This window comes from Garra rufa, chromosome 24 (assembly GCF_049309525.1).
Source record: "Garra rufa chromosome 24, GarRuf1.0, whole genome shotgun sequence".
Classification (NCBI taxonomy): Eukaryota; Metazoa; Chordata; class Actinopteri; order Cypriniformes; family Cyprinidae; genus Garra; species Garra rufa.
In genome coordinates this window covers 19,004,372-19,032,249 of record NC_133384.1, presented here as the reverse complement: position 1 = coordinate 19,032,249, position 27,878 = coordinate 19,004,372, and the positions used below count along the sequence as shown (strand labels likewise).

Genomic DNA, 27,878 nt, shown 5'->3' with positions numbered 1-27,878 from the left:
CCCTTTCCAACAATGACTTTTTTTTCCTTCTGAAGCATCAGTGAGCATTTGAACCTTCTGTAATAGTTGCATATAGTCCATCAGTTGTGCTCAGTGTGAAAAGATGGATCTCAAAATCATACAGTCATTGTTGGAAATGCACAAAAATGCTGAAAACAAAAGAATTTGTGGGACCTGAAGGATTTTTCTTAAGAACAGCCAGCAGTTTAACTATTCAGGACAAACATCATGAGCAACTATCACTAAACAAAAAAACAAACAAAGCAAAACTAAAAAAAAAAAACTAATACTAACTAATACTGATTTTGTAAAAAAAAAAAAAAAAAAAACTTTATAGGGCCTTAAAAAATTAACTTAAAATTTTAATAATTTGCTGTTAAATAGTGTAAGACATACTTTTTGTTCAGTAATAAAACAGAATTTCGAAAAATTCAAAAGGAAAAAAAAACAGAATCAAGAAAAATTAAAACGGAAAAAACAGAATTTTTATAAAATCAATCCATTAGAGATGCTTTTAATTTATTAAAATTTAATGAAACCATAAATGGAATCCAGAAAATTTATGGAAAACACAGTGTGGTCAAAATAAAACTGAATTTGAGAAAAAAATATGGATATTTTATTTATTAAACTTTGAATAAATTGCTGTTAAAGTGTCTAAGGCATGTTTTTTTGTTTAATAATAAAAAGGGGGGGGGGGGAACACAATCTAACAAAAAAGAATGGGATGGGGGGGCCTGACAGTTAACTAAAATTAAAAAAATATATATTTTTGTTACTCAAAATATAATAAACGTTAACTGAAATAAAATATATATATATATATTAAAAACTAATAACATTTGACAAAAAAACAACACAATTTCTATGACTTCAACTTAAAATTTTAATAAAAATGGAAAAGGTAAAAATGAATTAATATTGAAAGGGATAGTCCACCAAAAAATGTACATTCTGTTATCATTTACTCAACCTCATGTTGTTTTAAACCTATATGACTGACTTCTGTGAAATGTAAAGAAAGAAATTTTGAATAATGTTTATAAGCAAACTGTTTTGGGTCTTATTTATTTCCATAGTATGGACAAAAATACTATAGAAGTCAATGGGACCCAAAACTGCATACAGGTTTGGAATGAAATTAGGGTGGGCTATTCATTAAAAAAATAAAAATAAGAATGCCGGTGATGCTGAAATAACTTATTAGTAGTTGTAGTAGTAAAAATAGTAGTACTATCATGTAGATTTGTCACAATTTCTTCAAGTTAAACCTTTATTTTGATGGGTTGTTGTTGAAGACATTAAAATTTTTGTTTGTATATAATATGACGATAGCTCTTCTCAAAAAAAGGTGAAATGCTCATGAAGTGACTGAAATCAGTTCTAGAGATTGTATGTGTTTGTTCTCATATATTAAGGAGGCATTGGCTGAAAACGCTGCGTAGTAAACGAAACATGCAGAACATGCAGGATTCATATTTAAATATTGTGGCCTAATATTCATAGACACTAGTCCATATCGTGTTTTGATTTAAGTGTACTGACCTACTTTTGATTTAGTCATCCAAAATTTGGAAAATTCCGTTACAGTAAGTTTTGTTTTTAGGACTTGATTCCACGATTCCATCTGCATTTTCCACATATGACCCAAAATATTCATTTTAAACAAAATTTTGCAAGTTTTCAGAACATCTTAGTGTTTTTGTGACATATCAACTGTTTCCCAGTTCACTTGCTACTGACAGATATAAAAGCACTTCCTTTTTAGTCCTGACTTTATTGGCTGTCGCTTCCAGCAAGGGCTTTACAACAACAATGCCATTGTAAAATGGCCCAGATCTCACAGAAACACATCATAAAAAAGCTAATTGTGATTCATTGGACTATTAATATTAATATCCTCACATTGTTTTCAAGACACCTGTGAAGAAACTGAGAGTAACCAGTAAGATCAGGTGTCTGCATTTATTATTTAGCTTTCAGACTGATCGTATATTACTCACGCCTCCTAACACTTCAGGCGGTTTCGAGTCCTTTTGGCACCTGTGCTGTTCATCATTTTTTTTTAATGGCCCAAAACAATGAGGAAGTTTAAATTTAGATCTCAAAATGGAGTTAACTTACAAACATCATAGGTTTTTGAGTTGCTTTCTGAGTACTCACTAGGGTAAAGAATTAGAAAAAACTACCAGACTGTGTTTTTGTGGTTATGTGATGTGTTTTAATGCCCCTGTCTGTTTCTTGTCACTATAAATGTCCTCAGATTTTTGGTTCCTTCTGAGAACATAAATGGAATGTAGTTTTTTCTGAGTTTTTGAACTTATTAGTGGTCTACGCATGATTGCATGTATAGAAAGTGGAATTAAATGCGTGTGCAGTGGCTGTTTGGCTTATCCCTGCTGTGCTGGTGAGGATTGTTGCTTTGCGGACACGTGGAAGAGGTGAATGAATTTAATTTTGTGGCCTTGGCTTTATTGTTAAGATGGTGGGTGCATCTTTGCGCAGGTGTCTAGGAAGGATCAAAAGATGGAGCATTTCTGTTATTAAGATGCAATCTCACAGGTTGCAGACCCTGCCAGAGAAGACCGTTCTTATTTCCCAAAACCTGTTCCAGAATTACCACCAAAGCCCTGCACTCTAAGAAAAGTCTGTAAAAATAGGGCACAATGTACAGTGCATGCGTTGTGGTACTCTGGTGAACTTGTCTGACACGGCACAGAAGAAATTGTTGAATAAAGTTATTTTTGTTTTCTTTGAGCTGAAAAAGTATTCTTGTAGCTTCATAACATTATGGTTGAACCACTAATGTCACATGGACTATTTTAACAAGGTCCTTACAACCTTTCTGGGCCTTGAATTTGTCAGTTGCGTTACTTAGGGCTGCACGATTAATCGTTTTTAAACCGAAATCGCGATTTGAAAGGGTGCGATTTTCAAATCGCAAGAGCTGCGATTATTTCGATTTTTTTATCAAATGTGGTAACAAGCATTTAAGTCGTTTTTGACAGGTCGCTTCATGTGCATATTACGTATTCATGCTTATATTACGTTTGATGCAGAGTTTAACCAATAGGGGGCATTTTAACACTGCATGTAGAGACATGCACGGGACGGATTTTTCAGTCCCGCATCCGCAGAAATATGTTTATCTCGTTCAGTTCCCGCCTCGACATTCATGTTTTGTCCCGCTCCTGCCCGCATAAAAGTAACGTATATAGTTTTTTTTCAGTACATCAATTGAATTTACATGAAACAGTTTTGTAACATCTCGTAATTTCACAAAACCCCAGCATAAACGCTCCTGATAAAATATTTGTTATATAGGCTAAGCATCAACATTCACAAACCACTGTTATTCTTAACAGAAGAGCAAGCATGAGCTACTGTGTGTATCCATAGCAGAATGCAAGCAGACAAAGCTAAAGTTGACATCTCAGTTCATACGCGATCTCATAAAGCTCTAACACAATGAATATTATGCACAATGAATCTTTCACAATGTCTACACTTCGTGTGTTTTAATTCGCGAGCACGCAATATTCAGCACTGTGCAAGAATGTTTGAGCAGTGAGTGGATTCTAACTTAAACACCTCTGATGATGACTGCCTATCCTTGTGCTTACTAATCATAGTTGTAAGTTGTATACTAGTTGTTCTTGCTGCTTTTGTGCAATAGATGAATAACAATATTTTGCTTTTTAGATATTTCTATTTTGCGGGGGTCCCGTGAATCATCTTATTTTCCCGCGTCCCGAACAGCCGCACTCGCCCATCAAGTTTTGTCCCGCGCCGCAGTCGGTTGCCTCGGGTCCCGCTATACTCCCGTAGGAGTGCAGGTCTCTACTGCTTGTACTGAGCAAATAACGTTAACGCCATTTGGAAAAGATGAGCGGGAGCAGCGGCTCAACTTCCCAACAAAGTGTCTCTTAATGTAGGTTATCATCAGTGTTTTACTGATGTAAAATTGTTTACAGTGTGTTTGGATTCCTAAAAGTTTAAGATTTTAATTATATTTTATTTTAAAATTATATATATATATATATATATATATATATATATATATATATATATATATATATATATATATTTATTTATTTTTATTATAAAAGATTTTTATAATATTTTATTATATAATTTTAATTGTTAATTTTATTTTATATAAGATACTGTAGTTATTTTCTTAATTTGTCATGATAACTGACAACTTTATTTTAAAAAAGGCAACAATGTTTAAGAGGTTTTAAATAAACAGTAGAACAGTGTAGCATACTTTGTGATTATGCTTGGTCTTTCTTTGGTGCTGTTAAAACCACCAATCAAACCTGTAGCTCTTTTATGAAATAGTAGTAAATCGCATTTTAAATCGCAAATCGCAATTTTGATCAGAAAAATCGCAATTAGATTTTTTCTCCAAATCGTGCAGCCTTAGCGTTACTGTCTATCCAGGGTTAGAAAGCTCTTGGATTTAATCAAAAATGAAGGCAATATGTTTATGGAAAATTAATGGAATATGTCCTGGCAGAAAATTAGCAGTATCTTTTCTATTTTTTCACAGGTTTTTACATTGTGGCTGTGCAGTGCATTAAAACGAGATTGGACATTTAATATAAAAGATCAGGTTTTTGGATCAAAGTCCATCGTCACTTAGATCTTTTACCAGACACTTTGTTTCATTACTGGCCTTTGTAAATAATGCATCATCTTTCAGTAGCAGTAGCTCATTCGGCCTCTGACAGGTGCTGAATTAATCATAATTCTGCCTCAACCTAATGAGAAACAATACCATTTGACCCCCCCCCCCCTATTTTTGAACAGAATCCTTTAGCGTGTTTATGAGATTATACAGCAGTTACATTGATTAGGGTTTGGAATGCTATGGGAGTATGTGATTATGGACACTTTAGGTTAAAGGAATAGGTTACACCAAAAATGAAAATTCTGTCATCAATTACTCACCCTCATGTTGTTCCAAACCAGTAAGACCGTGAACACAAATTAAGATATTTCTGATGAAGAAAAAGTCGAAGAAGCAGAGATCAGAAGTCGAAGAAAAGTCGAAGAAGCAGAATTCAGTGAAGCTGAAGCAGCAAAAGTAGAAGAACAAGGCGAAGAAGTCAAAGAAGCCAAAGTTAAAGAAGTCGAAGAAGCTGAAGTCAAAGAAGTCGAAGAAGCAGAAATCAGAAGTCGAAGAACAAGTCAAAGAAGCCGAAGTCGAAGAAGCAAAAGTTAAAAAGGTCTAAGAAGCAGACGTCGAAGAAGCAGAGATCAGAAATCGAAGAAAAGTCGAAGAAGCAGAATTCAGTGAAGCTGAAGAAGCAAAAGTTGAAGAACAAGTCGAAGAAGAAGTCAAAGAAGCTGAAGTCAAAGAAGTCGAAAAAGTCGAAGAAGCAGAAATCAGAAGTCGAAGAACAAGTCAAAGAAGCCAAGTCGAAGAAGCAGAAGTTAAAAAGGTTTAAGAAGCAGACGTCGAAGAAGCAGAGATCAGAAGTCGAAGAAAAGTCGAAGAAGCAGAATTCAGTGAAGCTGAAGAAGCAAAAGTTGAAGAACAAGTCGAAGAAGAAGTCAAAGAAGCCAAAGTTAAAGTAGTCGAAGAAGCTGAAGTCAAAGAAGTCGAAGAAGCAGAAATCAGAAGTCGAAGAACAAGTCAAAGAAGCCGAAGTCGAAGAAGCAGAAGTTAAAAAGGTCTAAGAAGCAGACGTCGAAGAAGCAGAGATCAGAAATCGAAGAAAAGTCGAAGAAGCAGGATTCAGTGAAGCTGAAGAAGCAAAAGTTGAAGAACAAGTCGAAGAAGAAGTCAAAGAAGCTGAAGTCAAAGAAGTCGAAAAAGTAGAAGAAGCAGAAATCAGAAGTCGAAGAACAAGTCAAAGAAGCCAAGTCGAAGAAGCAGAAGTTAAAAAGGTTTAAGAAGCAGACGTCGAAGAAGCAGAGATCAGAAGTCGAAGAAAAGTCGAAGAAGCAGAATTCAGTGAAGCTGAAGAAGTAAAAGTTGAAGAACAAGTCGAAGAAGAAGTCAAAGAAGCCAAAGTTAAAGTAGTCGAAGAAGCTGAAGTCAAAGAAGTCGAAAAAGTCGAAGAAGCAGAAATCGGAAGTCGAAGAACAAGTCAAAGAAGCCGAAGTCGAAGAAGCAGAAGTTAAAAAGGTCTAAGAAGCAGACGTCGAAGAAGCAGAGATCAGAAGTCGAAGAAGCTTAGGTCGAAGAAAAAGTCAAAGAAGCCAAAAACAAAGTCGAAGAATCAGAAGTCGAAGAATCAGAAGTCGAAGAATCAGAAGTCGAAGAATCAGAAGTCGAAGAATCAGAAGTCGAAGAATCAGAAGTCGAAGAATCAGAAGTCGAAGAATCAGAAGTCGAAGAATCAGAAGTCGAAGAATCAGAAGTCGAAGTAACCTAAGTCGAAGAAGCCGAAGTCAAAAAGGTCTAAGAAGCAGACATCGAAGAGCTGGTCGAAGAACATGTCAAAGAAGCCAAATTTGAAAAAGCAGAAATCAGAAGTCAAAGAATCAGAAGTCAAAAAGGTATAAGAAGCAGAAGTCGAAGAAACAGAAATCAGAAGTCGAAGAAGCAGAATTCGAAGACGTTGCTGAAGCAGAAGCTGAAGAACAAATCTAAGATAAAGTCAAAGACGCCAATGATGCAGAAGTAGAAGTCAAAGAAACATAAGTCGAAAAATGTGAAGAAACAGAAGTCGAAAAATTTGAAGAAGCAGAAGTCAACGAAAAATTTGAAGCAGAAGTCAGCGGAAAAAGTTGAAGAAGCACAATTCAAAGAAGTCGAAGAAGCAAAATTTGAAGAAGTCGAAGAAAATATCAAAGAAGCAAAAGTAGAAGTCAAAGAATCAGAGGTTGAAGAAAAAGTCGAAGAAGCGAAAGTAGAAGAAAAGGTTGAAGAAAAAGACGAAGCAGTATTAGAAGTCAAAGATGCAGAAGTCCAAAAATTGGAAGGAGCAAAAGTCGACAAAAAGTCAAAGAAGCAATAGTCAAAAAAAAGTAGAAGAAGCAGAATTTAAAGGAGACAGAAGGGCAGTAAGGACAGCATTAAAATAGTCCATGTGACATCAGGTGTGCTACGTCTCTCTGTTTTTAAACACATCTAATACAGAGGGTTCCGAAAAATGTGTACAACCAGGGTCCGGTGAACCAGTTTCATTGGTTTTTGAAGGAGAAACCACATTTTCAAAGTTCTTCTTTTTAAACCATGGCTGGTTAACCAGTGTAGTAAATCCGTGCGGTTACACACACATGCACTTGTTATCGCAATGTTGGTGTGATTAGTTGGCAGGGCTACACCAGGGCCACCCTCACACCCCACATGTTGCGTTGTCCGGACAACCTCCCTCAGCATTTCCTGTGCAGGGCCTAAATTTAATTACAGCTAGGTATTTTCTCTTTCTCCTAGACAATGCGACTGTCAATGGTCCAATGCTCTCATCTCAAGCACAGAGGACCTGAGCCGGGTGTTTATCTCTGTGGGTGAAAAGAGCATACTGCCTCCCCTTCCACTGGGGCTCTGCTTTTTGGAAGCGTTTGTGTTTGTGTGTGAGAAATGGTTTGTGTCTATTTGGTGGGCGGTTACTTGATTCCTCAACTGTGGGCTAAATAGATACATTATGCAAATTTGTCTCTGATGTTGTTTACCTTCCATAGACAGAATGCCTTCATGACAGTATCATCAAGGAACCAAGTGGCAAATAAAACAGTGTAGGGTCTCTTTTATATATAAATATTTCTCATGAATTCCAGTCAGCTTCTGTACAGCACCTTTTATGGTTAACACTTTCACCTTTACTGACAGGTGGAGTACAGCCGAGGTGAGAAACGCTTCAGGCTTGTTACCTGGCCCAATTTAGATTCAGATCATATTTTAAAGTGCAGAATCACTGAACAAACGGGTTTATCCACATCCACATTGTGTTCAGATAAAGCCTCATCTAATAATAGGCCAAAAAGATATTTGCAAGGATGATATACACTACTGTTCAGACGTTTGTCACAGGTAAAAACAGTACTATTTTGAAACTTACCTTTTAAAATTGATGTTTTATACTTTTTATAAAAAGAAAAAAAATATTACTAATCCCAAAATTTGACCGTTAGTATACACTGCCAAAAAATGGAATTTAGGAATATTTGGTGTTTTATAGGCCTTGAACGGTTAATACACACACTTGTATGTATCAAAATACCTGTCTTTGCAAGTATCCTTGTAAACACAGTAATTTAGGTCTTAAGTGAAAGGAAATAGTTGACAAATAAAATACAAGCTCTTAAAGTGACAGCAGTCTAAGAAGTTCAAAAGTTTACACCCCCTTGATTCTTAATACTGTGTTCTTACTTGAATGATCCACAGCTGTGTTTTTTTTGCTTAGTGATAGTTGTTTGTGAGTCCCTTGTTTGTCCTGAACAGCCTGCTGTTCTTCAGAAAAATCCTTCAGGTCCCACAATTCTTTGGTTTTCCAGCATTTTTGTGTATTTGAACCCTTTTCAACAATGACTGTATGATTTTGAGATCCATCTTTTTACACTGAGGACAACAGAGGTTGTATTACAGAAGGTTAAAACGCTCACTGATGCTTCAGAAGCAAAAAACATGTATTAAGAGTTGGGGGGTAAAAACTTGTTGCATTTGAAGATCAGTGTAAAAATGGTATGATTTTGACATTCATCTTTTCACACTGAGGACAACTGAAGGACTCAGATGCAACTAGTACAGAAGGTTCAAACACTCACTGATGCTCCAAAAGAGAGAAAACAATGCATTAAGAGCTGAGGGGTGAAAACTTTTGAACAGAATGGAGATGTGTACATTTTTCTTGTTTTGCCTAAATATCACATTTTTTTCATTTAGTACCACCCTTCAGAGGCTATAGAAGATGGTTACATGTTTCCCAGAAGACAAAATAAGTTACATTTACACTGATCTTCAAATGCAACTCTTAATACATGGTTTTTGCTTCTGAAGCATCAGCGAACATTTCAATCTTCTGTAATACAACCTCTGTAGTCCTCAGTGTAAAAAGATGGATCTCAAAATCATACAGTCATTGTTGGAAAGGCTTTAAATACACAAAAATGATGGAAAACCAAAGAATTTGTGGGACCTAAAGGATTTTTCAGAAGAACAGCCGACAGTTTAACTGTTCAGGACAAACAATGGACTCATGAACTACTATCTCTAAACAAAACATGTGGATCATTCAAGTAACCACACAGTATTAAGAATCAAGTGTGTGTAAACTTTTGAACGAGGTCATTTTTAAACATTTAACTATATGTAAAATATTTTATTCAGGTCAGTACTAAATGAACAATAACACGCAATTTGTATAATGTCTCTTATTGTAGGTAAATAATTAACATTTAGCAGATTCTGAAAGGGGCGATGTAAACTTTTGACCTCAGCTGTATTTATTTTTACCGTGAAGTAAAATTACTCCTATCAGGATATAAGAACTTGGTCATATCGCCTGCGCCTATATGTACACATTTGGTATGCTTCCTTTAGAGAAGGTAAGGTACAGTAGTGTTCCCGTAAAGCTTTTTTTATATGACTTAAATGATTTATATGATTTCAAATCATAAAATTTCTTGTCATATATGAATGTTAATGCTGTTCTGAAACACATCTAAATGCAAACCCACCCATAAGAACTACAGCCTTCTGGTTCCTAAACCTGTCTGCCGGATTTATTTATGCTCAAAAATACTAGGTTTGTAAGGTAAGAGCAGTTCATTTAAATAGTTTCTCTGGTTGTCGAGAGTGCCGGCGCGGTGTGAATGCGTGTGCTTTGAAATGGTAATGCATCTGTAGGAGTGAAGGAAAAGCGCACCAACGCTCTCAGGTAACACTAGTCACCGTTGAGAATAGGATTGGGATTGGTTGGGAAGCTCTAATGGTTTTGGTAAATGTCACCTCTTTTAAGCAGATTTACGACTGGCTGTCTGTGCTCAAATCAAGCACGAAAACCAAGTAAGGATCAGCCCCGTCCCCGCCTCTGTCTTTCAGTCTTGGATCTGGGAATGTGAGAAATCCACCCTGCCCTTTGACTGGAAAAGATAAAGTGGAAAGTAGATCAGAGTTTTCCAAGGGCCGGAGGGACTTGGATGTAGACGTCTCGCGAAAGAAGCTTAGCTTGGATGTTTCCGCATCTTGGCTCGAGAGCTGCAGAGTGATTCAACACGAGAAAGATTGAAGGGCGGAGCCGAAGAACACCCTAATAAGACCCCTCCTTACGGAGTCTCCTCGGACTCTATTCACACACCCTCTGGCTATGCAAACGGCTTCTGTTTGTTTTGTCTTGTAGACTGCAGTCGTGTGCGCGTGTTGCCTTGGTGTTGATCACGTGGTGTACTGCAGAACTCCCAAAGGACCTTACTGTTTATCTTTCCCCGGCGTTGGAGCTGCAGCATGTGCGTACTGCAAAACATGCCACCGACCGCTTTTTGCTTAATTGATGGAACAAACCGGCAACTGGAGACTGAATTAGCTCCGTGAGTTGTTTACCCAGATGAAGGTGTCTCAGAGTAGTCGTCTCAGTTCACCATGCTGATGTCTGAAACACCAAAGCAGGGTACCAATATGCAAACATATGCATATTTTACTTTTGCCATCGAGATTTAGAGTGAAATAGCAATATGCAATTACAGAGCTTCCCCTGCAATTATTGGCAGTATGAAGGAGAGAGGCTGTCAACAGTCGGGGCTTTCTGCTGTCCTGCCGAGTGAAACTCCTGTTGTAGCGAGTGACATGTCACGGCATGCTCTCGGCCCACCGTCTGCACCATGAGTGAAAGTAAAGCTATTTCTGCTTCATTAGAGTTGCGACTGACACCCCCAGAGCTGATATATTCTCAGGTAGAGCACGGACATCTTTGATGACAATGTGGTGGGCATTTATGAAGTCCCACACAGGCCTAGCATTCCTGACCAAGTAGTCAAGTCCCTCAGTTTGTGTTTTCTGTTTAAGCAAACAATCGCTTTAATGTTGGAGCTGTGGCCTTGTGGTTGACACAGGAGTCCAAAGTTTAGATTTTATGTGAAAGTTGGAGATGTGAGTTTGATTTCAAACTTTCGTTTCGTTTTATAGTTCTGTCACTCCATTGCCTGTCGTCTTTCTTTTATGCTATCAATAAAATTAACACCAGTCCTTTTTAAATACTTTGCATAAATGATATATTGTTCCCACTGTTGAGAGTGTAAACTAAAATGATTAAAATAGTTTTCTGTAATTGAAAAAAGCTAAAAAAAAATCCAAGGCAACATTTCTAATGTATAATTTGAAACGACAAAAGTAAGTAAACTAGAATTGTTAAAACTATTAGTTGAAATAAAGCTGAAATTAAATGAGATATAAATATTGGATGAAAAATACACTACCAGTCAAAAGTTTTTGAACAGTAAAATTTGTAATGTTTTTAAAGGAAGTCTCTGCTGACCAACCCTGCAATTACTTGATTCAAAGTATAGCAGAACCGGTACAATTTTCAAATATGTATTACTATTTAAAATAACAGTTTTCTGAATTTATTTTAAAATGGTGTTTATTCCTGTGATCAAAGCTAAATTTTCAGCATCATTACTCCAGTCTTCAGTGTCACATGATTGTTTGGAAATAATTCTAATTTTTTTTATTATTATTCATTTTAAAACAGTTTTTTTTCTCAGAATTCTTTGAATAGAAAGATCCAAAGATCAGCTTTTATCTGAAATAAAAATCTTTTGTAACATTATTCCAATTTAAAGACTTGAGTCAGTATAATTTTTATTCTTTGGGAAAGGAATTTATAGAAATGTATATTTTTATTTAGCAAGGGTGCTTTAAATTGATCAAAAGTGATAATAAAGTCATTTATAATGTTACAAAAGATTTCTATTTCAGATAAATGCTGTTCTTCTGAACTTTCTATGAATCAAAAAAACCTAAAAAAAATTCTACTCAGCTTTTTTCAACATAATAATAATAGTAAATGTTTTTTGAGCAGCAAATCAGAATATTAGAATGATTTCTGTAGGATCGTGTGATTGGAGTAATGATGCTAAAAAAAGCTTTGAATGGAAGTCACCGAAATAAATTACATTTTAGAATATATTCTAAATATAAACAATCATAAGCATATCAAATTACTAAAACTTATGTTAAATTGCTAAAACCATACTGATTGGTACCATATCAGTTATCAGCTTCATTTTTTTTTTTCAAATCTGCACTTATTTATCTCTATTATCTAGATGTTTAATTGTTCATGCTCATTTTTCTATATTATTACATTCAGATTACCTTTAACATCCTGTAAAGTTCTCTAGTTCAAGTTTAAGTTCAAGGTAACCTGTAAAAACGATGAATTCAATAACAGTTAAATGCATTTCAAGTCATCGAGTTTCAAAACAAATATAAATGTTCATACTGTGTAGCATGTTTCAATTAATACACTTTTCTTTACAGTTTTAGTGTTTTATTTTTCATTTACTTAAATAAAATGGATAAAATTAGTCATTACAAATCTTTTTTTTTTTTCTCTGAGGAGGTTGTAATTGTACTATCAGTTACGCAGTCGCTCTGTAAGATCACCCAGAGAGCGAATGAACACAGTCATCCTAGAGCCCCACTACATCAATTATTGGGTTGCAGGTTTGGTTTACATTAATTGCGCTTGTGTCATTGCTTTGATTGGAGTGGATTACGGGTTATGATAGTGGCATCATAGTTTGACAATTGTACATTATTTCATCTTGCTGATTGTCCTTAGAGCAATATTATCTCTGAGCCGCCATCAGCATCACAACGCATCCCAAGCTAATACATAATTCATGCCAGTTATGAGTGTTTATTTTATCCTAAAGCACAACAGCTTTTGTAACATTCTCTCATGGATGTTTTACGCCTGAAGAATATATGGCCATGATAATAAGGATGTTTTTATGATTTGGGTAACTTAGTTAAACTGTCTTAAAGGGCTAGTTCACCTAAAAATGAAAATTCTGTCATTAATTACACAAATTAAGATATTTTTGATTAAATCCGAGAGCTTTTTGACCCTGCATATGAATAGGAAGAATATCAAAAAAATTAGGAGTCAGCTGTCCACAGTAGTGCCTAAGATATCAGCACAAAAACACTCTCTGCAAAATTTAGCTTAATTATCATTATCAGTAAAATTCCAGAAAGTATTGAGATATTATTTTTTTTTGTCAATATCGCACATCCCTGCCCTATATCATATTATCTCTTTTGAATTACCTCAATCACTGGCAGCTGAATACAGTAGGCCTGTTTGAGTCTATTTATTTTCCCATGGCTATGTGGAATGTCGTGTGTCCCAGTCCAGGCATTCGCAGAAGGTCTGGAGGCCCTGCTAAAATCGAGAGGGAACACATGGAAGCACCTCCTAATGTGGGTCAGTGCGGATTCAGAGTGGACCGCCAGCTCTGTGCCCCTCGTTGACCACACAGTCATGCATTATGTAGATAATTTAATTTTGCAACCTCATTTTAAGGATTTTTAGACAAACTGAATTGAGATCTTCAAGCGCCCCTCTGCAGAAATGTATGTATATGAAAACTCTGGAGTTAGCAGAAGGTTTATTTATCTTTCACACTTTGTGTTGGAGATTTGTGAGTGTTGTGTGGCACAGTCAGATTTCATATCAGTCTTTTGAAGCTGATGGTAACTGAAAGAAACTTATTTATGCGGTGTCATAATATGTTGTCCCAACTGTCGGCTCAGAAATTGTGGGTGCTGGCAATGTTTCAAAATCATAATGGTGCCAACTGTTAGTGAGTGCACCAGTATGGCATACAGTACGACTGTGTTTTGTGCTACTCATCAGATTTTAAAGATGTATAGGATGCTCGTAGCTCAGTCAATAAGAAGCAAGCATGCATAGCAAGATGACCTTTCTGATCCTGAAAGGTAGTAAGGACATTGATAAAATGCCCATGGGATATCAGTGGTTCAACCATTATTTTATGAAGCTACGCGAATAGTTTTTGTGCGGAAGGAAAACAAAAAAAGTGACTTTATTCAATCGTTGAATAAAGTAGGTTTTTGACTTGCTTGACCATTGTAGGTCCCTTGCTGTCTATGCAGGGTCAGAAAGTGCACAGATTTAATAAAAAATATCTTAATTTGTGTTCCGAAGATGAACGAAAGCCTTACGGGTTTGAAACAACATAATGGCAAGTAAAAAATGACTTGAATTCCTGTAAATTCAATATTACATTACTAATACATTACTATAATATTATTACTAATATATTAATTTATTATTAAATTACATAGAAAAAAATTCTATAATATTTACCTAGTGCAGGTCATGCTGTTGCTATAAAGCCAAAACGCTTTGAATTTTGTTGGAACCTCTGGATGGGGTGCTTTTCTGTGAGGTTTTACCTTTACTATTCAGCTGTGCTGTCATGGAGGCTGTGATTTGTTTTTCTTGATTTGTTTTCTTAAGTCCTTTCTCAAGGTCGGTTCACTGCTTTCTCTGAGATTAGAAAAATAAGTGCATTGAATGGACCTAATGCAATAGATTGAGTGGATAAATTTAGACCAAGGGTGTTTTCAGTATTGAAATTTCAGGTAACACAATACTTGTTGTGGCTCTCTGGGAAATTATCATGTTGCTATCAGGGCTCTAGACTAACTTTTTGCACTGGTTGCACTGGTGCGCCTAACTTTTTTTCTTAGGTGCACCAGCACAAAAGTTAGGTGCACCCAAATTTTCAACCGCATCACATTTAACACCACAGTTTTACAAGTTCACATTTTTTTTACTTTTTTATTTTATTTATTTTTTAATCCCTGTCCATATAGGCAATATTGACTTGTAAATGATTAACTAACAATCTGGTCAATATAAAGTTCTTTATTTGAAGCATATTTTTTCCCCAGTACTTTACCCTACTTTATGTAATAACGAAAACATTTCAGTGAAAAAATAAGTCCAAAACTCTCTATTTTAACATTTTGAACAATAGGGCTCTAAAATTGTTTTTTTTATTTTATTTTCGAAATTCTTGTTTTAATTTTTCTCATAATCAAATGAAAGCATAAACATGTTTTTATTTTTAATCAAATGAAAAATAAACCTTTTTAATTTTTGGCAAACATATATATGATTTATAAATAGGAATATATAAACACCTACGTTATACTGTACAAAAGTAATACAGGACTAATATTGTTTTGTTTCATGTTAAACCGTACTTTTATTTTGACAGGTTTCCGTGAAGTTTCTGTGTGTACAGTATGATATGATGCTTTCTCAAATGAAACAGTAAAAGTGACACCGTAGGTTTGGAGATTGAGTTTATCTGTTCATGTGAGATGCAAATGCCAAAAATTAGCGGGAGCGTCACGCGTGCTTCAGTAGCCTATACGCGTGGAGTTAAAAAAAATACCCCAGATAGCACACATACGTTGGGCCGACGTCGTCCCGACTTACAAAATTCCATCGGCGCGATGTCGCTGCGAGATCGTTTGCTAATCGGCAAGACGTCGCCGCGATGTCGGCATTTAATCGCAAATGCTGTCCGGCCGACATTCGGCCGATGCAGCTTTAAATCCCCGCTGCTCTGCGTGGGCGCGGTTCACCGGCGTTTCTCTCATTCCTATTCTCACGTACCACCCGCGGCAGGAGCCGCTGGTTTATAATAAAACAATACACACGACACCACTCAATAACGGTTGCTTGTTTATTAACATTTTCAAGGTAGACATTAAACATACAAATACATTTACATTTATCAGATATATTTGTATCAAAAGTGACATACAAATGAGAATCATTCACTCTTTCAAAGATTAACCACAGCATTTGCAGTAAAACCATAGTAAAAACTAAATCAATATTTTTTCTACAATAACCGTTTAACAATGACTGTTGCATTAAAACCACAGTAAGTACAAAACTAACCATTACTACAGTATTTGCAGTAAAACCATAGCAACCACATTTATTATGTTATTATTATGACATACAGTCATGCTTAACACAGTTTTACTGTAGTATTACTACAATTCAACTATAGTAGAACCATGGCATCAAAACCTTATGAACTAAAAAAAAAAAAAAACTTGTTTACTATACTTATAGTTGCTACAGTTTTGCTACTGAAAAAACATGGTTAACTGCTCTATAATTATATACACATTTCATAATACTTATCATTTCAAAGTAGGTTTACAGAAAATCCATTTTTCCAAGGTTACAATGTAAAAAAAAAAAAAAAAAACTTTAATCAGCCAGAGGTGATTGAGACTTACTGGGAAAGATCTTTTAGCAACAAAGAAATGTCCATATGACAGCAGCTCAAAGATAAAGGTAATTATCTATTTTCATTGCCACATCAGAATCTAATCTATCTTCATGGCAAAAACCGATGTACAATATTACAACAAAATAAAAACCGAGCAAACAAGCAGTTAAAATGTTTTAAGTTATATGATACAAATTTTAAAATCTTTTCTAATAAAACCTTACTAAAGTATCTAGTGAAGTGTTCAGTTAAACACAATCCTTTAACATTATTAAAGGGTAAGTTCAACAATTTTTAATCCACTTTGTATGTTACAAAGTTGTTAATATATATAAAAGTTGTTTATTCTTTCTCAGAGATACCCTGTTTATTTGTCAGCAAATCTCTACTGCATGACGCAAAACACAGTATTTTGTCATTTTGTTGATGCAAAAAGTGTTTTTGTCAAAACTCATCATTTCATTATGAGTCATCCTGCAGAGTGTTGCTTACAGTATAAGTAAAAAGGGATTTATAGGTACACATAACTCATTTACAGATATTAGAAACACTGCAATAATACAAAGCGGGTTGAAAATTGATACCCTTAAAGGCAATATAAGGATAATATTTCACAGTTTTGTATGTCCATGTACAGCTGGCATCATCTGAAAACTTGAGTGTTGCCGTCTTCTGAAGTCTTCACAAGTAAGGCTGGATCCGATGTTGAACTGGCGTAACCTCTGGTAACCTTGGGATGGGCATCCAGAGAAAGAAACAGGAAAGCAAAAGGAGAAAGATTAGTATAGCAGCTGTTCATATTATTTCAGACCAAAGATGATTTATTTAAATTACATATAACTGTAGTGCAATGTTATATGAATGCTTTGCTAAAAATGTGTATTTTTAATTAATTTAAACAAAAAGATTGTACCTGACCCATGGACATTATCAGAAAGACTGTTTTAAAGTTAAATAATTAAATACAAAAATGTTGCAACTTATACTTTAGTGGATTTTGGTATATCCTCACTATTATCAATTTTTTATTATCAGAGTTTTGTAACCTCATTACAGGCCAAGTATTAATGCCTGTATTTGTGCTTATTGTGATCTGGTTTAATCACAATAATGATTTTTGTAGAAGCAAAGGTAAAAATATTATATGCCCTCAGTATTCACGGAACAGACACAGTCTCTACAGAATGGACTACATATGCCACAGTATCATTTTAAGGGTTAGTTCACCCAAAAATGATAATTCTGTCATTAATTCCTCACTCTCATGTCATTCTAAAACTGTTAGACCTTTGTTCATCTTCAAATCACAAATTAGGATGTTTTGGATGAAATATGAGAGCTTTCTGACCCTGCATAGACAGCAAGGGCCCTGACACGGTCAAGACACAGAAGGGTAGTAAAAGAATTATTAAAATAGTCCATGTGACGTCAGCGATTCAACCTTCATTTTATGATGCTACAAGAATACAAATTTAGTTTCTTTTGTGCACAAAATTACTCTCATAGTTTCATAAAATTACAGTTAAACCACAGATGTCACATGGACAATTTTAACAATGTCATTACTACCCTTCTCTGTCTTGACTGTGGTGGTCACCCTCACTGTCTATGCAGGGTCAGAAGATGAACGGAGGTCTTACGGGTTTGGAACAACATGGGCATGAGTAATTAATGACAGAATTTTCATTTTTAGGTGAACTAGCCCTGTAAGTGGGAGGTACATTATAACTGTAATGTGCACTTCCTCTCAAAAGTTTACGTCTTTGAAATAAGTCGCTTCTGCTCACCAAGGCTGCATTTATTTGATCAAAAATGAAGTAAAAACAATAATATTGTAAAATATTATTACAATTTAAAGGGATGGTTCGGAGTAGAATTGACTTCGTTGCTATGCACTCCGAAGCCCATCTAAATACCCCATCCGGAGTTTTTTTTACCTTAGTCGAACATTTATGGGGATATTAGAGTTTTTCAAACTGCTTGTTACAGGAGTGAATGGTACATGTGATGTATCTCGTAAATTGCACCACTAAACGTGCAAGTAATCTTACCAAACTTGTACAGTAGTGTAAATAGGTTATGTACTCACAAAACGCTGCATCGGAACATTTGTAAGTCCACCATGAGTGTTTTAAAAACACGTTTTACCCGAGAACTACTAGTCTCAGAAACTACAAGTCGACATCACTTCCCTGGTTTGGAAAAAGCTCATTAAAGTCCTCCTACTACATCTGTCTGCATGTCAACTTGTAGGAGAACTTTTACGTGCTTTTTTCAAACCAGGGAAGTGACGTCGACGTGTCGCCATTTGTAGTTTTTGAGACTAGTAGGGATCCGCTAAAACGTGTTTTTAAAACACTCATGGTGGACTTACAAATGTTCCGATGCAGCGTTTTGTGAGTACATAACCTATTTACACCACTGTACAAGTTTGGTAAGATTACTTGCATGTTTAGTGGTGCAATTTACGAGATACATCACATGTACCATTCACTCCTGTAACAAGCAATTCGAAAAATTCTAATATCTCCATAAATGTTTGACTAAGGTAAAAAAAACTTTGGATGGGGTATTTACATGGGCTTCGGAGTGCATAGCAATGAAGTCAATTCTACTTCGAACCATCCCTTTAACAACAGATTTTTGTGAATATATTGTGAAATTAAATTTCTTTTTATCAAAGCTGCATTTTCAGCATCATTACTCCAGTCTTCAGTGTGACATGATCCTTCAGAAATCATTCTAATATGCTGATTTGCTGCTCAAAAAATATTTTTAATTTCTAATTATCAATGTCTTATCATTATCAATTATCAAAAGTTAAAGGAAACATTTATGTTTCAAACAAATGCTGTAAATTAAAAAATAAACTTTTTTTATTCATCAAAATATCCTCCTGCATTAAGTCAAACACATGATTAATGATTTCTGAATGATCATGTGACCCTAAAGACTGGAGTAAAGATACTGAAAATGTAGCTTTGCATCACATAAATAAATTACTTCTCTAACTATATTAAAATAGAAAACAATCATTTTAAATTGTATTAATTTCACAATATTACTGTTTAACTGTATTATTTATCAAATACACACAGTTGTGGTGGGCAGAAGAGACTTTACCATACCAAAACTTACGAAACAGTAGTGTATGTTTGATATTTTACTTACTAGACAATGGTTTACAGCACTTTGGAGAAGAAGGTTCACTCTGAGTCTGCTGATGTGCCACAGGCCATCATCGTGGAAGAATCTAGGAACAAAACATTTGTCACAGAGACCACAATATTTAGTATGCAGTTGGTGGTTTATTAGAAGAAAACAAGTTAAAGTACAGGTAAAATGCAAAAAAAAAAAAAAAAAATACTATTAGATAACAGAATATGTTTTTAGTTTTAAGTAGAGTTACATTTGGCTGTGAAAAGCTTCTTAAAATTACTATAATAATTAAATATTTAATTTTGTAAAAGACATTAACAGACACATGGTTATATAGGATAAATATATTGTGAAAAATGCTTAAAGTTATTTTTATGAGCTTCTTCGGTTCACCTGTATTTCCTGCTTCTGTCAGCACCTCTCTTAAAACATTTTGAAACCTTGGAGCTTCCCTTCTGTTGTGGAGGCTTTATTTCTGTCCTCCTGAAAGAACATATTTTGTCAGTATGCGTTTACCGTACAAGATCAAGACGCATTTGAACTTGGCAGCCATTAAGGTTCAATAAATGAGACTACTTCCAATAACCCATAGACAAATTGTCATCAAAAAAGCCAAAAGTTTCATAAACAAGACCTCAATCTCTAGAGTTAGCATACTTCATCTGTAAGATGCTAACAGACTTTTTCGAAGACATTAAACCATTTCTACAAAGTAAATATTCAATAGAAACGCGTCAATTACAAGTAAGGAACAGTTTTATGTATTAATTGTGTGATTTTAAGCACTAAACTTACCTAAAGGCAGTGACAACAGCAGCGAGAGACGGAGTTTTGTGTCAGGTGTCTTGCTGCAGCCCCGTTTCCATGGCAACCTCTCCAGCGTAAACTTAGATATTCAACATATTAAAATACGTCAAAGTCACGCAGTATTTACAAAAGTAAACATCTAGAATTGAAACATTACATTATCAATCTAGTCTCATTCAATCATTATCCAACAGACTATTAGTTTAAAAAGGAACCACAACAATATTAGCTGGCTCACCGTAGAGACGGAGACTTTCTGGCAGCCTGTAACAGAGTGAAAAACACGACGAAAAACGTTAGTTAGGACAAAGTAGTGTAACACTACTGAAATAAAAACTAAAAACAAACTCTGAACTAAGCTTTTTGCTGCTCAGTGTCTAACGTTAGCTCGTCCCCTCAGAGAAACAGCTGGAAACACAGTAAAATAAAATCCATAAGCGTTAGCTAAACAAGTTAACCTTATTTGGAAACGAGCCAAAGTCTCAAGTAGGGCTCACGCAAAGTCTTTTACCTGTACTACAGTGCACCAAGCGCCTTACTAGTTATAAAGTGTCACAAAATTAACAAAATAATATATTTTTTCCAATTAAACTCAAGTGAAAACTTACCTGAAAGCCACGGATGTCGCCGGGGGAGTCGCCATCTCTCTGGTGGGTTGCTAAGAGACGAGTAACCGCACAAGTTCAAACAGAAAAACGCGGCATCGGCCTTCTGTTGTGAGCCGACTCAGAGCCGACCTTTGATGAGCTGGCAAAGTACAGCACTGACCAAATTACACCCGCCTACGCCTGGCCGATCCTTTTTAGATCTTAGAGTTTACGTCGCGACGTTCTGCTTACGGGCCGACATCGGCCCGACGTATGTGTGCTGTCTGGGACACGTCTCCACCATTAATACATAGAGGCGAATGGAACATGCAGGATTCATTTTAAACGGTCTTTTTGCCTTTCAGTTTTCATAGACACTAGTCCATATCGCGATTTGAATTAAGTGACAGACCAACTTTTGATTTATCATTCCAGAAATCAGCGTATTACGTGGCATTCCGCGCCATAGTAAATTCGGTTTTTATGAATGGAGTCCGCGATCCAGTCCGTGTTTTTGCGGAGGAGGCATTGTAAACGCTTGCCAATGTAGAGACATCCTGACTGCATCACATGCATTTTCAAACGTACACACACGCACAGGAATATCTGGACCACGGACAATCAGAGGGGGGGCGGGATCCGTCCTTTATCTCTGATTGGTTTAGACCACGATATGGGTCTAATGTGTGTCTGTTGTTGAGCAACAGGGAGACATTAAGAGTGAAGGAGTTTCGTTTTTTCCCTTTGAACGGCTAGTCGCACCGGTGCAACCTTTGATTTTTTTTAGTCGCACCATTGAGAAATTAGGTCGCACATGCGACCAAATTGGTCGCACTCTAGAGCCCTGGCTATGGTTTCCGTGTTTTACCAGGGACAGTCTACCACTAAAACTGATTAAACCCATCTACATCCTGCGCTGCGGTGAACACACCGACTATACCGCTCCTTTAGTTTAATCAAACCAGTCAGAGACCTAAACTACACAGTAAACCAAGAATGGTATTGAAGGGTATGGACAATATTTCGTCAGAGTGGAAAATATATACAGTATTTCACAAAACACTGAGTACACCCCTCACATTTCAGTTAGCATTTTAGTATATCTTCTCAAGGGACAATACTATAGAAATGAAACTTGGATATATTTTAGAGTAGTCATTGTGCAGCTTGTATAGCAGTGTAGATTTATTGTCCCCTGAAAATTACTCAACAACACACAGCCATTATTGTCAAAATAGCTGGCAACAAAAGTGAGTACAATCTAAGTGAGCCAAACAAGTTTACCTTATAGTCTCATCAGACCACAGGACATGGTTCCAGTAATTCATGCTCTTGGACAGGTTGTCTTCAGCAAACTGTTTGCGGACTTTCTTGCGAGCCCGCTTCAGATGAGGCTTCCTTCTGGGACAACGCCTATGCAAACCGACTTGTTGCAGTATGTGGCATATGGTCTGAGCACTGACAAGCTGACCTACTTCTGCAACCTTTAAAGCAATGCTGGCAGCACTCATGCGTCGTTTTTTTGAAGCCAGGTTCCACTCCTGATGCACAGAACGAGTGCTAAACTTCGTTGATCGACCCTTGCAAGGCCTGTTCCAGATGGAACCCATCTTGGAAAACCTCTGTATGACCCTGACCACTGTAGTGTAACTCAGTTTCAGGGTGTTACAAAACCTCTAATAGCGTTGGCCATCCTTGTGGAGAGCAACAATTCTAATTCTCAAATCCTCAGAGAGTTCTTTGTTGAACATCCAGTGGTCAGTATGAGAGAATTGTACTTAAAGCACCTGATTTTTAATCCTCTATTACAAGATACACAACTTTGTATGGTCCTGTCAAGCTGACAAAAACATAAACATGATGAATAGGACATGTGGCTTCGCATGGTTAAACAACATACTGCCGTTATCACTTAGGGTGTACTCACTTTTGTTGCCAGCTATTTTGACAATAATGGCTGTATGTTGAGTTATTTTCAGAGGACAGTAAATCTATACTGCTATACAAGCTGCACATTGACTACTCTAAAATGTATCCAAGTTTCATTTCTATAGTATTGTCATTGGAGAAGATATACCAGAATGGTTGCTGAAATTTGAGGGGTGTACTCACTTTTGTGACATACTGTACAGTGGTGGCCAAAATTATTATAACACTAGTATTTTCAGCAGCTAAAAAATTACTGGGGTTGCTTCAACCCAAAGCCTTATTAATTTAAAATTTCAAGCGATCACAGAGAGACGCATCTCTGACGGACAAATAGCCTACAAAAGTATGTCAAAATAAGTAACTTTGTAGCTTTAACAGTGATTCATCTATATGTGAGGGTAAGCAGACACCAGTGCTCGATATTCAGTCCGTGTTCAGTGTGTTGGAGGGCTGTCTGTCAGCAGAGCGTGTAGATGTCATTATGCTGCTATACTCGTCATTGTTTACTGCCGAGAGAAGGAAGGAGAGTGCTCTTTCTACAGTATTACATTGTTCCCGTGCCGAGCACTTAGTCATTCATGACTGCAGCTGCTCGCTGAGACCAGAGGCTCTTGTTCAGAATAAACATATTCAATCCAAACTACTTTGAAAACACCAGCACAGATTGAAGTAGTCAGATATCCTGACCTGCGAGGAACTGCATGACCGACGCGTGTCGGCGCAAAGTGCTTGTACGCTAATGAATCCAGGTGTTAAAGCTGATTTCAAGTCTAATTTATGTTATGCAGACGCTTTCAGAAGTTTGCAGCGAGTACCTCCGACTCTGTGCTTCTCGTTAGTACATTTTTCAACACTCTGAATGCATTTCTGATGCGTTTAATGACTGGTTTCAGAGGAAGAGGTGTTAAAGGGTGCATGTGTAATTAAATTCTTTAGCGTTAGCAGTGAAAATACCTCTCGACAGAATATGTTCTGAGGGAGCTGTCTGTGCGTTTGGTGTCATTGAGCCCTTGCGTTTTGGTTATTAAATATTTTGGCTGATTTAATTATGCTTTCAACTTTAATTCAAATGATATTGATTCTATAAATAAATATGCCAAGTTTTTATGACAGCAACTATTTATATGTTTATATATCCAAAAAACGAACTGCAGTAGAAATATACAATGTAATTTAGGGTTGTGCCGATAGACGATAGTATCGTGTATCGACGATAGTCAGAGATATCGCCTGTTGCTGATGCCTTTGACGATAGTAAGACGATTATTATTATTATTATGCGTCAAAAAGGCACCTAACGATGCAGCGCGGAGAGCCAGTTCTAAGATGCCTCAGAAACTACACACAAGCATAGAGTGGCCGCGTCGCGCCACAAATGTGTGCAGTGAAAATTGGTAAGAGATTTATTCATCATGAAGATTTAAGGTTAGACAGTCATTAGGATAACAGAGGTAGTAAAATGTGGTTTAGGCTGAATTAAATACGATATGAGAATCCGTCTGTATATAGTAGAAACATTCACCTCAGTAACATCTATATGCGTTAACTAGAATTACGATGCGATTAAATGGCGCTAAACATATGCACGTGAATTACACGCGCATCGCTTCTCCACATTCTATATGAACTGAACTACAACATGAACTGATGACAAAGATCAGACATACAGCGGTAACATTATCACAATATGACGGGTATAGAAAGATACATTCATTTACATTCAGGCACACACATTTACCGCTCCCTGAAGATGGCAGAGAATGAAACCGAAAGTAAACTCTGGCAGAACTACCGTCAGCGCTCTGTACATGCACAACTGTGTCACAAGTCACATGCACTACCCTTACAAAACGAATAAGGAATTTATTACATATTGACATATTTACATATTATTAAATGAATTAGCACGATAGTATCGTGTATCGGCGATCTCACAGGCTGACGATAGGACGATATGAAAATTGAGCATATCGCCCAACACTAATGTAATTGTAACATTATCATTTTAAAAACTTAATTGAGTGTAATTTAAGCATTTGTATACAAATGAATTCATTTTAACCAATTCAATATTATAGTAATAGAGTACCAACTGACTCACTCTAATGTATACTCAGCATTAGATTTTTGAAAATTACGGAGTTACGTTTCAGTGTCAACGGACCAAAACTGAGATTTTAGATAATGCTGCAGACCCCATTTTAGTTAGAAAACTGTGGGGTTGCTTTTTAGTGTAAACGTACCAAAATGGAGACTTTCAAATACACTGCAGACCCCGTTTGGTTTGAAAACTCCAGAGTGGCATTTCAGTGTAAACTGACCAAAACAGAAACTTTCGATAACGATGCAGAGCCCGATTTAGTTTGAAAACTGCAGGGTTGCGTTTCAGTGTAAACGGACCAAAATGGAGACATCCGAAAAAGCTGCAGACCCTGTTTTAGTTAGAAAACTGCAGGATTGCATTTCAGTGTAAACGGACCAAAATGGACAATTTTGAAAATGCTGCAGACCCGTTTTAGTTTAAAAATAGCTGGGTTGCATTTCAGTGTAAACGGACCAAAATGGAGACTTTCAAAAACGCTGCAGACCCCGTTTTATTCTGAAAACATCAGGATTGCGTTTCAGTGTAAACGGACCAAAATGGAGACATCCGAAAAAGCTGCAGACCCTGTTTTAGTTAGAAAACCCCTGTATTGCATTTCAGTGTAAACGGACCAAAATGGACAATTTTGAAAATGCTGCAGACCCGTTTTAGTTTAAAAATAGCTGGGTTGCATTTCAGTGTAAACGGACCAAAATGGAGACTTTCAAAAACGCTGCAGACCCCGTTTTATTCTGAAAACATCAGGATTGCGTTTCAGTGTAAACAGACCAAAATAGAGACTTTCGAAAAAGCTGCAGACCCTGTTTTAGTTTGAAATCTGCGAGTTATGTTTCAGTTTAAACTGACCAAAACGGAGACTTTTGAAAACACTGCAGACCCCTGTATTCTGTACTTCTGCAACCTTTAAAGCAATGCTGGCAGCACTCATGCATCTGTTTTTTGAAGCCAGGTTCCACTCCTGACGCGCAGAACGAGTGCTAAACTTCATTGATCGACCCTTGCAAGGCCTGTTCCAGATGGAACCCATCTTGGAAAACCTCTGTATGACCCCCTGACCACTGTAGTGTAACTCAGTTTCAGGGTGTTACTAAACCTCTAATAGCGTTGGCCATCCTTGTGGAGAGCAACAATTCTAATTCTCAAATCCTCAGAGAGTTCTTTGTTGAACATCCAGTGGTCAGTATGAGAGAATTGTACTTAAAGCACCTAATTTTTAATCCTCTAATACAAGATACACAACTTTGTATGGTCCTGTCAAGCTGACAAAAATTTTGCATTTCAGTGTAAACGGACCAAAATGGAGACTTTCAAAAACGCTGCAGACCCCGTTTTATTCTGAAAACATCAGGATTGCGTTTCAGTGTAAACAGACCAAAATAGAGACTTTCGAAAACACTGCAGACCCCGTTTTAGTTTGAAAACTGCAGGATTCAGTTTTGGTGTCAGTGGACCGAAATGGAGACTTTTGAATATGCTGCAGACCCTGTTATAGTTTAAAAACTGCGGGGTGCTTTTCAGTGTAAACAGACCAAAATGGAGACACCGTTTACAAATGAATACACACTAAACGGGGCCTAAGATTGAATGATTGTTTAAAATAATCCACAATACAATCATAGTCAATGTAAGCCCTTGTTTTCAATGCCAGATGAGGATCATTTTTTATTTTAAAATGAGAATGCACTTGTGTAAATATAGCCTTATATCCATACCTAAATTCTGTATATATAAATATTCTTTTTTTTTTTATTATGTTTAAGAAAACTGATTCGCTTAATGCTATATTTTATCTTAAGAGCTCTTCTTGAACTCTTGTGTTGTCCTCGCAGTAGATGGTAAACAAGTCAGCCACCCGTCTGATTAAGTCCATATTTATAGCTGGCTTTAATTCAACCGCATTAGTCCCTACTGGGTGGTTGATTCATTTATTTATTCAGTTTCTTTATACCACACTCATGTGCCTATTTCTTTTTCTTTTACAGAGGAAATCAAGGAGGAATCTGAGAAATTAAGGTAAGTCGATATCTCATGCCACACCCCAGCTGTAGAGATATTGAACATGTATTTCAAAATCCCCCTTTTATTGTTGTCAGGTTCAATGCTTGTAATGCAGCGCTGACATTTTCCAGAGAGTAACCACATGCGGCCCCTTTGTGTTTTGGCTGCTGCCCTGCCCTGCCCTCATTGTGATTTGTGAGTGTGTGTTCAGTTGCCGGTTAAAAACACCCCTCGCAGCCTGTGTTGTTAATGTGCTTGGAGACCTTGCTGTGTGACTAGGACACAGGAATGAGACGTACTGTGCTCAGGGCTTTCTGCAGGGCCGGGGCAGCCCGTTCTGAGCCCCTGCCTCACCTCTCTCAGCCCTTCATCTCAGACGTCTCCTAGGGACAGCGTTCATTCACCCTCTACATCCATTAATTCGCAGCTCACCTGCTTCACCCCATCTGTCTCGCTTTCACATCCATGTCTTTTGGTGTCTTTCCTTTGTTGTTTACAGATTTCTGTTTTGAAGTGAAGAAGCGCTCCTTCCAAAAATAGCTCTATTTTTAGTATTAGTTTTAATTAAAACACCATTTATCACAGCAAAGCTCTTTGTGAATCTGAATCTTTAACTGCAGATTGTCATAGAAATATAAATTTAGTGTTTCAAAAAAGTTCAGTAAATCCATATGACAAAGACAAAGTTTTATTTTCTAACAAACCTTTAAGAACAGCAAGATCTAGACTGTTCTGGTCGTGCTCCACGTTTATGCAGTTAAAAAAATATATTTATTAATAAATATAAAAATATATAATATTGATTACAAATATGTTAATGGTAATAATAATAGTATATTTATTGCTTATTATTTCATGGTAGTTCCCCCCACATCGTATTGAGTTTGGAAACTTAAAATGTGAATTTCTATTATATATATTACAATATAATAATGTAGTTGTAATTGTAATACTATTAATATTTAAATAAATTTTCAAAAAACAATACTGAAAATGTACTGAAAATAAATAAAATAAATATAAAAGTAAATTTATTATAAAAT

At 36.4% G+C, this 27,878-nt stretch overlaps 1 protein-coding gene across 3 annotated transcripts in view; it reads left to right on the top strand.

The window, feature by feature from the left end:
• Window positions 1-27,878, top strand: part of arfgef1 (ADP-ribosylation factor guanine nucleotide-exchange factor 1 (brefeldin A-inhibited)) — a 110,956-nt gene that overhangs the window by 6,849 nt on the left and 76,229 nt on the right. For all 3 annotated transcript variants that reach the window (XM_073830425.1, XM_073830424.1, XM_073830423.1), the window contains exon 2: window positions 26,820-26,850. In XM_073830425.1, the coding sequence (XP_073686526.1) occupies window positions 26,820-26,850 (31 nt within the window). The remainder of the gene's footprint in view (window positions 1-26,819; window positions 26,851-27,878) is intronic.